The following is a 13,871-nucleotide window of genomic DNA, read 5'->3' as shown; positions in this document are numbered from 1 at the left end:
TGCTATACAAGACTATCAAGGCCTTCAAAATAAGGAAAGTCTAGAACCTTGGTAGTAAAAACAGCTGATAGATATGATGATCACCTGAGGAGTTTATTTAATAAACAGCACCTGGCCTCCTTCTCAGATCGTGATTCAGGTGCTCTGTCTTAGACCTTGGGCATTGATCTTTAAAAGTATCCAAGCTAAATACGTGGCTACAGTTGGGGGTAACAGAATGAGAGGTAGAAATATCTCTGGAACCCCATTCCAGCCATTTTTTACTACTGTGAACCAGAGGTTTCGTATTTAATAGAAGCATAAACTTTTCTGCAGCTTGCTTTATTTACCTAAGATAAGCTGGGCTTTTTCAATGCAAGAAGAAAATTATTCTTTGGAAATATTAACAAGATGCCTTTAGTGCTACGTAAGTGTTAATTAGTTTAAGCATCCATATTAATGGAAATCTACTCATTTCACTCATGCTCAGAAAGATTTAATTTTTCCATTGCCTTTGGAAGAAATCTTTATTCCAGCTTGTGCTTCATCCAGCCCAGTGTTTCTTATGATGTACTCTGCATATAAGTTAAATAAGCAGGGTGACAATATACAGTCTTGAAATACTCCTTTCTCAAATTGGGAAATTAAGATTGCTGGGAGAAATATCAGTAACCTCATGTATGCAGGATGACACCACCCTTTTTGCAGAAAATGAAGAACTACAGAGCCTCTTGATGAAAGTGAAAGAGGAGAGTGAAAAAGTTGGCTTAAAACTCAACCTTCAGAAAACTAAGATCATGGCATCGGGTCCCATCACTTCATAGAAAATAGTGGAAACAGTGGCAGACTTCATTTTCTTGGGCTCCAAAATCACTGCAGATGGTGACTGCAGCCATGAAATAAAAAGATGCTTACTCTTTGGGAAAAAAGTTATGACCAACCTAGATAGCATGTTAAAAAGCAGAGACATTACTTTGCCAACAAAGGTTCGTCTAGTCAAGGCTCAGTAGTCATGTATGGGTGTGAGAGTTGGACTATAAAGAAAGCTGAGTGCCAAAAAATTGCTGCTTTTGAACTGTGGTCTTGGAGAAGACTCTTGAGAGTCCCTTGGACTGCAAGGAGATCCAACCAGTCCCTCCTAAAGGAGAGCAGTCCTGAATGTTCTTTGGAAGGACTGTTGTTGAAACTAAAACTCCTATACTTTGGCCACCTGATGCAAAGAACTGACTCATTTGAAAAGACCCTGATGCTGGGAAAGATTGAAGGCAGGAGGAGAAGGGGACAACAGAGGATGAGATGGTTGGATGGCATCACTGATTCTATGGACATGAGTTTAAGTAAACTCTGGGAGTTAGTGATGGACAGGGAGTCCTGGCGTGCTGCAGTCCATGGGGTCACAAAGAGTCGGATATGACTGAGTGACTGAACTGACTGATGGTAGGAGAATAGATTTCAAGAAGTTCTTATCTCCAGTGTTACAGAAGGACTAAGAAAATTCACAGGTCCTGATTTGTAAGGAATTAGTGGAAGTGGTAAGATAGTGGGAACATCTCTGTGGCTAGGACAGAAAAAGTTAGAGGAGTCCAGGCAGACAATGACTTTTAACAGATAGCAAGGAGCCAGGGACTTGCTAGTCTCATGAGCTGATAAGGATTAAGGGTATTGATGATAAGGAAAAGAATGTGCAGTGTTTTTAGAAAAGGATTTCTAACTCTTTTGAATGATCAAAAGTGGCTATAGTCAAACTAGCTATCAGGACGATGATTATCCTGTGGATCAGGGGTAGAATATGAAGGTTGTCCTATATTTTAGGGACCCAAGGGTTGTAAGCTAGGATAGCAGTAGTACATCATAAAATGCATATTTCAAACAGATCACTCTTGCTGCTCTATGAGGAATGAATTAAAAAGACGGAAAGTAAAAGGACACAAACCATTTAAGGAGATCTTGTAGTGTTTCAGGAGGAGACAATGAATAGTAGCTTGCACTAAGATGTAGGCAATTAAGGAGAGAAGTCAACAGCACCTGTTTCACTGGTCTTCTGCATTGATTGTCCAATGATTCATTCATTAAAACAAATTTCCTAAGTCCCTTCTGTGTACAAAAAAAGTCTAAAAATTTCTCCCTCAAGATGCTCACTGTATATTTAAAAGATTGCATTAATGTCTTTTCATGTGATTATTAAATGCCTCTTTAATATTACAGACTAATTGTTGTGAGCATACTCAGTGGTAGCTTCTGCCACAGAACATTTTCCTGAGATAATTCTGACAGTAAAAATACAGAAATAATTTTATTTGTGCATGTGTGCAAAACAAATCTGGGTAGCTACAGAACTTCATTACATCTTTTATCCTTAAGTATTTAAGAAAAAGTTACAAGTTCTCTCTATGCAGTGGCATCATCGTGTCTGAGGTCTGTGTTCAGTATGAATTGTTTTGTTTGTGAGGCAGAGGCAAATAAAACTAAACTAACTTATTTAACCTTAATGGTAATTAAGTCCTGAGGTATTTTCCAGCATTAAATTCTATTCTGTATATAAGTGTATATTAATTTCAAAATTATTTATTTAGTTCCACAATATGAGGCATTTTGCACTGGGCTCAGTCATCCCCTCTGTTTAATCTTCCATTAAACAGAATCACAAGGAAACATCCTGGAGTACTAGGAAAAATCCAAGATAAGAGTTTGCTTAGATTCTATCCATTTGAATTTGGGATTGAGTTTCTAGTTGAATCATGTATGAGGGGATTCCACAGTTGATCTCTGAAGTTTGTTCATTGCCAATTAGATACGCAGAATTGAGTGCCCTTGGTATGCCTCTTAATGACTCACATATCCCTCAGTGATAGCTTTCTGCATCTTTTTTTCTTTCCCCTCACTTTCCCAGACCATGACACATTATGTTTCTCTCTCCTTAGATTTAACCACTTATCCTGTCTGATACCACAGCTTCCCTCTACATTTTCATCTGGACCACGTGCCTTATTCCATTGTCTGTATTCTGCTATGTTTGTTGGGTTCTACCCATATATTCCAGATATAGATTGCCATCTGAATTCCTTACTGTTGAATAGGGCTCCTGTGGATATAAAAGAACCTGTAGTTATCACTGACCTACAGATCTTGTGCAAGCTCTCTGACTTCATTTTCATTAAACTATTCTTTTCACCAGCTCTGATCCCAACATCATGTTGGGTCTTATTCCCTTTCTTGGGCCCCATCTTGCTAACCAATATGATTAACATCCTGGTGCAATTCCTTCTAAGCATTCTGTTTTGGGATGATGCCAGACGTCAAACACAACTTCAGATAAATACAATAAATTTCTATGTTTCAGGTCTGTAGATCAGTGGTTTTAAACTCTAGTTGTGCTCACATATCCCTTTAAGAATCTAATGCGGGAATTCCCTGGCAGTCCAGTGGTTAGGACTAAGCGCTTCCACTGCCCCAGGTCCAGGTTTGATCCCTGGTTGTTGGGGAACTAAGATCCCAGAAGCCACAAGGAGTGGCAAAAAAAAAAAAAAAAATTAACAAAAGGTTTGGATACTTTCTTACAAAAAAAGTTTCCAGAGAATTTATTTTGCATATTATTTCCATAGACCCTCTGAAGCCAATCATTGCATCCTTAAGAAATCTTGAATCAGCTTTACATCAAGTATCCAGAGACCACCTTTATTAGAAACACCTGGAATGTGGTTTCAGGCTTCACTTTCTTGAGCTCTAGCAGAGACCTCGGAGAAGGCAATGGCACCCCACTCCAGTACTCTTGCCTGGAAAATCCCGTGGACGGAAGGGCCTGATTGGCTGCAGTCCATGGGGTCGCTAGGAGTTGGACACGACTGAGCGACTTCACTTTCACTTTTCACTTTCATGCATTGGAGAAGGAAATGGCAACCCACTCCAGTGTTCTTGCCTGGAGAATCCCAGGGACGGGGGAGCCTGGTGGGCTGCCGTCTGTGGGGTCGCACAGAGTCAGACACGACTGAAGCAACTTAGCAGCAGCAGCAGCAGAGACCTACAGCACCAGTATTTCTCAACTGGGGAATCTTTATTTTTTACATGCAATCCTGAGATTTTTATACTAATTAGGATTTGCAAATTGCTGCTGAAGTTGCTGGTCCTAAAGTCTTAGCCATTTTGGCACTTTGGGAACAGGTGGATCATAGACGCAAGGTTTGGGAAAGTCTAGAAAATAAACAACCCCAGAAATTGGAAGCATCTGTGGAACCGACTTTATTTGCAGTGGAAAGATCTAGAGAATAATGTAAGATCAATTGTATATATAAGACTCCTGCTGGCCTCAGTAGAACTCCCAGGGAAATCCATTGTTTAGAGAGAATTCAAAGTGGATTTTGAGGTTCCAGGTAATTAGTTGTAATAAATGCTTAACACGTCCCCTCATGGTTCAGACTCAGTTTTCCATTACTCAACCTGAAAACAAGATAATGAGAGCAATCAAGGACCAAGTAATTGTGGAATCACCATACAGAGACAAATGGGAAAGGCAGGCCAGGCTGTGGCTAGCCTGTTTAACATGGAACATTCTGAGAATTTGTACACTCTGTGGCAGTCTTTTCCTGTCCCTGGGCCAGGTGCCTTATCTATAAAATGAGAAGTTGTCCAGGCTGCCTTCCAATTTATATTTTATAGCTATAGAGGACACTTACCTTTAATATTTACATTAACATTAACCTTAATAAATTCTGGAACTGTCCAAAACACAGGACATATAATTTTTACTTTATTCCTTTCATTCAGAGATATATTCATTAATTTTGAAAGCTGAACTATCTTTTAGCCACACATTCTAATTTTAAATGGCCTTGTCATCTTATTTCTTATAGATTGTAACTCTTAAAATTTGGCTTGGCTTACCAAATCCAACATTTAATATTATTTAAATTTAAAGTATATTTTAGTAGTCATCACTTAGTAATCTATGAGATTCATTATCCTCTTTGCCCCCTAATATATTTTGTCTGCTGCCTTTCCTTGCAAAAATGAAGGCTCCATGGAAGCAAGAGATTCTGTATTTTGCTCACCATCTTAGTGCCTCTAACAATGCCTGGTACATAGCAGATGTTTAATGAATATTTGGTAAATGAATGACTCAGTAATAAGCTTGAACCTATCTACAAAGCTGAATGTATCACATTCTCTCAGGAAATGAGTGACTTTACTGTTCAAGGGTAAGTGTTCTTTTATGTTTCCTTTGGACAGACATCCAAAGTGCTATTGAGAGAGAACTATGGGAGATATAATGAAAAATACCCGTTTAGTCCCTTTGGATCAGAATAGTACTTCCTACTACAAACAAACCTAAAGTCCTCTTACATTTTTGCTTCATTAAATGCACAGTGGTTGCCATAAGTTTTCCCATCAGAACCACAGACTGGTTCATAGTTAGGCTGACATTTTGCTTTTCCGGTTGGGTTCTTGTTGCTAGTATGGCCAGTCTTTAGTAATGTGAAAGACCATTAGGTAAAATATAGGATACTCTAATTATGTTATTGTAATAAAACATGTATTTATTACTCATGAACTACTGATTAAGCATTGTACTCAATCAATTATTTTGTTGACCCTTTACATTTTAATGTAATCTGTGCAACAGTATGAAAGAAGAGTTTATTTTTTTCCAGGAGGACAGTGCATTTAAGTGACAAGCACAAAATCATATCTGGACCAACTACCCAATCTGGGATTGAAACTCTGAGTTATCCGATTCCAGAACCTCTGCTCTTAGTATGTATCTCAGACTATCTCACTTGAATGCTTTGCACATAAACTGGCAAATACAAAACACATATGGTCATTACTTTTTGAACCTTTCTTTTTTCAAAAAAGAAAATGAGTCAGGAGGTAGGATTATGAGGGTTCAGTTAACTATAGTAGTACCTGAAGCATATCTCAGAATCACGTTACAGGATGGCAGAAGGCTATGAACATAAAGAAGCTGTGACTAGCGGATGACAGCAGAGGCACTAAATGGAATGGTGAGTGCCTCCAATAGGGAGCTTAGACTTCCTAGAGCCAAGGAAGATGACAGATAACTCTAAACCATTGGAAATGACAGAGGTTTGCTACTCATGTTACATAACATCTGTTATTTTCATTCACACCTATTCTGTGAATTGGACAGGGTTATCTCCCCCATTTTAGAAAAGAATATAAAATTGAGAAAGACTAAGTGCTGATTCAGAAACCTGCAGGTGATAGCATTAAGGTCTGGACAGCAGGGATGTTCCTGGGAGATTACTACTACATGGTAGAAGAGGCATAAGGACAAGGCGCATTAGGCTGCTTTTACTTGAGAGGGTATTGATGAATGACATGTTATGAGGTAAAAAATGGTTTCCATTAAGATAACAAGGTGGAGGAAGTGTTCTAGAAAACAGTTTTGAATCTACTAAGTGGAGTGTCCAAAGTAATTGCTGAATGGAATTAGAAAGCTGGCTGTTGGGAAAGAGACTGGCAAGGAAAGGCAGAGCATATCAGGACTTAGGAGGGAATATGGGAGACATGGCTATGTACCTGTTTGCAATGATGCCTCTCAAATACAATCCACTCATTTCCTCATCTGACAAATAGTTCAAGAGAAATTATTATATGCCTATCCTGTTTTAGGATCTGGGAATACACGTTTGAAAAGAAATGGCACTTTGGAAATTCTCTGGCAGTCCAGTGGTTAGGACTCTGGGCTCCCACTGAAGGGGGCATGGGTTTGATCCCTGGTTGGGTAACTAAAATCCTGCAAGCCACATGACAAAATAAATAAATGAAATTAAAATGGCACTTTCTTTAAGAAGTTAATGCTCTAATTGAATAAAAACCAATTGTAAAGAACAATGTCCATTCTTTGATAGAAGATATCGTTAGTATCAAGAATACATTTTTGGAAAACTACAGGATTCTGTACAATGTGGCTGGTGTGTGAGCAAGAGTGACGTGAAGTATCCAGTCATGTTTAATCTTGGGCTTGGGGTCTAATCATGAGAAAATCTTACATGCTGTGCTCATGCATTTGGGTTTTATTGTCTAGGTAGTGTGGTGTGTCACTGAAGAATTTTTAGTAGGAAAGTGATAGATTAGACTTGTGACTCAGAAATACTGTGTAAGTGGTTTGTATATTATGGGTGAGATGAAAATAGACATGAAAGTTAATTCTGGTGGGGACAGGGACTCAGTTATTGAGGGTCTGAGCTAGTTCAGTATAGGTGGAAAGGCTTGAGTGGAAACAGTAGAAGACAATGAGACAGACTGGAAGAGCATGACACACCACTGATTGTAGGTGTATAGGAAAGCCACCACCTCCAGTTCCTCTCATTTTGTTAAATCAGTGTTGTCACCAACTGTTTGCCATTAGTACAGTGTATTCTTTTAACTGGAAAATAGAATGACTGAAGTAAGTTGACTGAGGGAAAAAAAGACAAATTAACACTAACCTGAATCTCCATTGTATTGTCATTCAAAGGGTTGACTCCAGTTTTTCCTTCTTCTTGATTATAAAAAGACTTTGATTTTCCCTGTTGCCTAGACAATCTTGGCTTTCCTTTTTGGCTAGATGATCTGGGACTCCCTTGCTGGCTAGTAGACCCTGGCTCTCCTTGCTGGCTAGATGACCCTGGCTTCCCTTGCTGGCTATTTGACCCTGGCTTCCCTGGCTGGATAGATGACCCTGGCTTCCCTGGCTGGATAGATGACCCTGGCTTCCCTGGCTGGATAGATGACCCTGGCTTCCCTGGCTGGATAGATGACCCTGGCTTCCCTGGCTGGATAGATGACCCTGGCTTCCCTGGCTGGATAGATGATCCTGGCTTCCCTGGCTGGATAGATGACCCTGGCTTCCCTGGCTGGCTAGTTGACCCTGGCTCTCCTTGATGGCTAGATGACCCTGGCTTCCCTGGCTGGCTAGATGACCCTGGCTTCCCTGGCTGGCTATTTGACCCTGGCTTCCCTGGCTGGCTAGATGACCCTGGCTTCCCTGGCTGGCTAGATGACCCTGGATCTCCTTGCTGGCTAGTTGACCCTGGCTCTCCTTGCTGGCTAGATGACCCTGGCTTCCCTTGCTGGCTAAAAGATCCTGGTTTTCCTTGCTCATTAGAAGCTTCTGGATTCCCTTTTTGGTTAGATTGTCCTGAATTCCCTTGCAGACTCCCAGGCTGATTGAAGACTCCTGGCCTCTCTTTCTGTTTAAAAATTTCTGGTTTTCCTGGCTGATTAGAATACCTTGGTTCTCTTTGCAGAATGAGTGGCCCTGGTTTTCCTTGGGTGTTGCTTCCTGTTTCCCTTTTAAATTCTTTTTGTCCTCCTTGCTGATTAGCTTCATTTTCTCTCTCTAGAATAAGTGCAGGTTCTGGACTGTCTCCTAGTTTAAAAACACTTCCAGTCTTCAAAGGCTGGGTTGAAGATACTGGAATGATAACCATAAGCACAAAAACAAAGTTGTTTATATTTAAGAATATAAAATCAATAGTATTCATCCCAAGATATAGCATGCATTTAATGCCTCTTTGCTCTTTTAAAACCAAACCCCAAGCTGGAGTCTTCCCACTATGTCTAATAACCTGATTATTTGATTATTTTTTTTCTTGACTTTATTACATGGTTTCCAAAAATAATGGTGTCAAGCTATCTTGCCCCTTTTTGAAATCAGAGTCTGAATTATTTGAACTGGGCCTTCAGATTATCCTGAGCTTCCCTGGTGGCTCAGATGGTGAACCTGCCTGCAATGCAGGAGACCCAGGTTCAATCCCTGGGTTGAGAATATCCCTAGAGAAAGGAATGGCAGTCTACTCCAGTATTCTTGCCGTGAGAATCCCATGGACAGAGGAGCCTGGTGGGCTACAGTCCATAGGATCACAAAGAGTCGGACACGACTGAGCGACTAACACTTTTCAGATTACTCCAAAGTCCTGATTTAATGGATTACTAATTAATCAAATGCTTCCCTGGTGGCTAAGCTGGTAAAGAATCTACCTACAATGTGGAAGACCTGGGTTCTATCCCTGGGTTGTGAGGATCCCCTGGAGAATGGAAAGGCTACCCATTCCAGTATTCTAGCCTGGAGAATTCCAAGAGGGGTCACAAAGAGTTGAACACAACTGAGCGACTTTCACTTTCAATTAATCAGACAGCCTCTACTTAATGCCTGTTGTAAGGATGTGAGAGTTGGACTATAAAGAAAAGTGAGCACTGAAGAATTGATGCTTTTGAACTATAGTGCTGGAGAAGACTCTTGAGAGTCCCTTGGGCTGCAAGGAGATCCAACCAGTCCATCCTAAAGGAGATCAGTCCTGGGTGTTCATTGGAAGGACTGATGCTGAAGCTGAAACTCCAATACTCTGGCCACCTGATGCGAAGAGCTGACTCATTTGAAAAGACCCTGATGCTGGGAAAGATTGAGGGCAGGAGGAATAGGGGACAACAGAGGATGAGGTGGTTGGATGGCATCACCAACTCAATGGACATGGGTTTGGGTGGACTCTGGGAGCTGGTGATGGACAGGGAGGCCTGGTGTGCTGTGGTTCATGGCGTCACAAAGAGTTGGATACGACTGAGCAACTGAACTGAAAGCTTTCAGCACATCACGGAACACACATACTGAACCTCACTGTACAGAAGATGCCGTCATCAACTTTCCAGACAAAAGCTATCAGGCATGAGCCCTCCTTCCACATCCTTTCTCCCATCTCCATAATGTTTTCTGTAGTCATCTTCTTTCCCCCTTGTTACTGTCTCAAAGGCAGTCATTTCCCTTCTTCAGGGAACTTCCAAACCTTTGGAAAGTATAGTAGGATTTCACTTGCATTTGCAACTGGTCCTGCTTTGTATTTCCATGAGTATACACCATAAGTGTGTCTTTAGATTTAACTAAAAATCAAATGCCTCATAAATTGTTTTTTATTGAGTATGCTGTGGTATTCTACATTGATAGTGGTTAAGGTCCTAACTCAGGCATAGGAGTTTAGCAGTTAGTAACATGGTTTATGGAGAAGGCAATGGCACCCCACTCCAGTACTCTTGCCTGGAAAATCCCATGGATGGAGGAGCCTGGTAGGCTGCAGTCCGTGGGGTCGCTAAGAGTCAGACACGACTGAGCAACTTCACTTTTACTTTTCACTTCCCTGCATTGGAGAGGGAAATGGCAACCCACTCCAGTGTTCTTGCCTGGAGAATCCCAGGGACGGAGGAGCCTGGTGGGCTGCCGTCTATGGGGTCACACAGAGTCGGACACAACTGAAGTGACTTAGCAGCAGCAGCAGCAACAACATGGTTTATTCAACTGTGGTGTAACCTGAGGTGAGGTTTGTGGGTATAATCTAGCTGTTCATTCAATGTACCAAAAAATATATTGAGAGTCCATTACTATGCCAGAACTATAGTAAAATCTAGAGATAAGAACTCTGAACAATGCATGTATGATTCTGCCCTCAAGAGGCTGACAGGGGTCTGCATAATAGTGGATACAACTAAGCAAATAGGAATTTATAGTAGAATGATCAGTACTATAATGTAAGAAGTAATTAGAGGAAAAATACCTTTCCTAGAGGAAATATAGCAAGGAGTAGAGTATCATATCTCCTTCCTGGAGGAGGTGACATATAAGAAGTATAGGCCATAGCCTGAAAAATGGATAAGAAAAATATTTTTGACAGAGAGATGGGTTTATGCATGAATTCTAAGAAATGTTGTTCATTAACAGGCACTAACTTCAAGTAGAAATCGAGAATAGAGATGTGGATGAAATGGAAAAAATTAATTGGTCAATCTGGGGTTTTTTTTTGTTAATTATGTTTAGTTTTTTTAGTAGGTCATACAAGCAAATTGCATCAAATTCTAAAAATTCAAAAGTGCAAACAGTTTAGAGTAACTTTTCCTTCCTTTCTTGTTCCAGTCCCCTCATATCCTTACTTAGGACACAGTTACATTTCCCAGGGTTTTCTGTATCATTCCAGAGATACCTTGTATGTTTACAATAATATTTGAATATATTTTCCCACACAGTTGGTAGCATACCATATATGCTGGTCTACTCATTTTCTCCCTGAGAGCACAGTGAGGCAATCTCTGCATCAGTGCTTCCAAAGCAACTTCTTTATTTCTCCTTAGTGACTGCACTTTCTCATTTATCACATTTACCGTAATTTATTTAACCAGTCTCTTAGCAATGAGTAGTTGGTTTATTTTCCTCTCTTAATATTACAAACACTGATTTGATGAAAACCCTAATAAATGTATCATTTCTTACATGGATAATATAAATTTGTAGAATAGAAACTAGGAGTGGAATTTTTAAATAAAATAAAATTAAAAAAAAATTAAAAAAAAAAAAGAAGATAACTAAGATATAAGAATGTGTTTTATCCACTTATTTTTTAAGCTAAAATTTTGTAAAATAAGTATTTTTAGTTTTGGTTTTGTAGTTTTCTCTTCTGATTTACCCAAATTCTAAATACGTGATTGGCACAGCTTTATATTGTACTAGGCATTCCTGAGTCCTCTCTCTTCTTCACCCTCCATATCTAATACTAATATATGTTCTTTCATTAACAAATGATTATTGAATACATACTAAATGTCATACAGCAAGATGCTGAAGTACACAGGCAATATGGTACCTGTCATAGTGAAACATATCTGTTCTAGTGACCAGTTGCAGCTGTATGTTTTGTTTTTTATTCCTTCTGAAATGTATACTCTTTTCTCCTCCCTTCTCCCATTCCATCACTTCACTCTCTATTCTTATTTCTTGACTCTACTACTTCGGCAGATCCCTAAATGTCACTTCTGTACAACTATTCTCACAGGTAATTCATTTTAAGTATCACTGTAGACTGATATTCCATAACAGAATGGGTCTGATCATTCCTGTACTCAACAATCTGAAATAACTGTAGTGTTTTCATTGAGAAGAGAATCATTATTTCTTGTGTTCCTGTTCTAAGCAGTTGAAGGTCATAGGCACTTTACTTCCATTATTTCATTTTACTAGATGTAGGGAAAAAATGGTCAAGTAGGAGGTCATAATTTGGAGATATTAGTACAGTGGAATTGGTTTCATTTATCATACTTTTATTATCTTAAGAAATGTATTATCTGTATCATTTATTATCTTGACAAATTTATTGCTAGCTAGGAATTTATATCTCTGAAAACAGACAACCTGACTGTGTTGAGATAAGGAATAGAGAGAAGCATTGTTGAAGGAGAGTTACTTGTGTAGATCTCAAGTAATGATAGCTAATGTTATCATGATTCCTATGATAACCTGTAGAAATGTATAATTATTTCCATTTTTGCAAATGAGAAAGCTGAGGCTAGAAAAAGTTAAATTGCCCCAAAAGCACATAAATAGAAAATTGAACTGCCAGGATTTGAACCCATTTCTATTTGACCACACTACCCTGGATCATTACACAAAACTAAATCCTTTTCGGAACATGAACTTGAACATACACAAATTCTCGTGATCCTGTCACACTGAATTTTCTTTCCAGCCTCAGTTCAGTTGCTCAGTCATGTCCGACTCTTTGCGACCCCATAAATCACAGCACGCCAGGCCTCCCTGTCCATCACCAACGCCCGGAGTTCACCCAGACTCATGTCCATCGAGTCAGTGATGCCATCCAGCCATCTCACCCTCTGTTGTCCCCTTCTCCTCCTGCCCCCAATCCCTCCCAGCATCAGAGTCTTTTCCAATGAGTCAGCTCTTCACATGAGGTGGCCAAAGTACTGGAGTTTCAGCTTTAGCATCATTCCTTCCAAAGAAATCCCAGGGCTGATCTCCTTCAGAATGGACTGGTTGGATCTCCCTGCAGTCCAAGGGACTCTCAAGAGTCTTCTCCAACACCACAGTTCAAAAGCATCAATTCTTCGGCACTCAGCCTTCTTCACAGTCCAACTCTCACATCCATACATGACCACAGGAAAAACCATAGCCTTGACTAGACGGACCTTTGTTGGCAAAGTGATGTCTCTGCTTTTGAATATACTATCCAGGTTGTACATAACTTTTCTTCCAAGGAGTAAGTGTCTTTTAATTTCATGGCTGCAATCACCATCTGCAGTGATTTTGGAGCCCCCAAAAATAAAGTCTGACACTGTTTCCTAATGTCTTGCTTTTCTAATTTTTTTTTCTTTGCCTCTGCTGCTCTTAAGCCACACCAGACTATTCATTGTTCTCTTACCTGGTCACTATCTTTGTGCCTTTGGTCTATATTTAAGTGGCTTGTAATTACCTTCTTTTATTCCTCTGACAAAGATTTCCCATTTAAAGTTTCTGACAAAACATTACTAGATCACTCAACATTTCTAATTCTTTACTTTTAGATTGGAAAGAAAACCATTGAATATAACTTTTCTTACCTGAGAACAAGGCCAAGAACATGAAGGGGAGGAAAATGAAAGCCTCCATGTTAGAACCAGTTGGTTGTTGGGTGTTCAGTGGATACTTTCTGAATAAACCATGCTGATTGCCACCATGTTATATATTTGGACAATTCTCCACCCTTATTGCTAAACACAGTCACTGTGTTTAAAAAAAAAAATTACAGTAATTTTTGAAATCTGAAAGGTGTTCCTTCTTAAATTAAGTAGATTATCATGTTTAAATTAGCTTCACGCCCTGACTCTCATAAATATCCAAACTTTAATATGCTCCTATCAGATATCTTCCTCACAGAAAAAATTTAAAAGGTATAACCCATCTGAGAAAGTGATGAATTCACTGTTCATTTTTTTGTTAAGAGATGACTGATCTTCAGTCAGTACTATTATTGATACTCCAAGTTTAGAGTGTCACAGTAGAGACACTGTAGAGATTCCCACAAAATTTTCCTACAAATGAGTTATGTGCAAAATATTTACTTCAAATTATATTTTATAAG

General features: G+C 39.5%; 1 protein-coding gene across 1 annotated transcript; it reads right to left on the bottom strand.

Moving 5' to 3' along the window:
- Window positions 1–5,312: 5,312 nt before the first annotated feature.
- MARCOL (MARCO like) lies at window positions 5,313–13,399 on the bottom strand. The gene is made up of 3 exons (XM_055551205.1): window positions 13,351–13,399; window positions 7,428–8,395; window positions 5,313–5,438 (listed from the first exon to the last, which is right to left on the bottom strand). Exons 1-3 carry the CDS (start codon window positions 13,397–13,399, stop codon window positions 5,313–5,315), a joined length of 1,143 nt encoding a protein of 380 aa, XP_055407180.1.
- Window positions 13,400–13,871: the final 472 nt, after the last annotated feature.

The sequence above is a fragment of the Bubalus kerabau genome, chromosome 1 (genome assembly GCF_029407905.1).
Source record: "Bubalus kerabau isolate K-KA32 ecotype Philippines breed swamp buffalo chromosome 1, PCC_UOA_SB_1v2, whole genome shotgun sequence".
NCBI lineage: Eukaryota > Metazoa > Chordata > Mammalia > Artiodactyla > Bovidae > Bubalus > Bubalus kerabau.
Note: the sequence above shows the minus strand (reverse complement) of the source record. Positions and strands in the feature narration are given on the sequence as shown.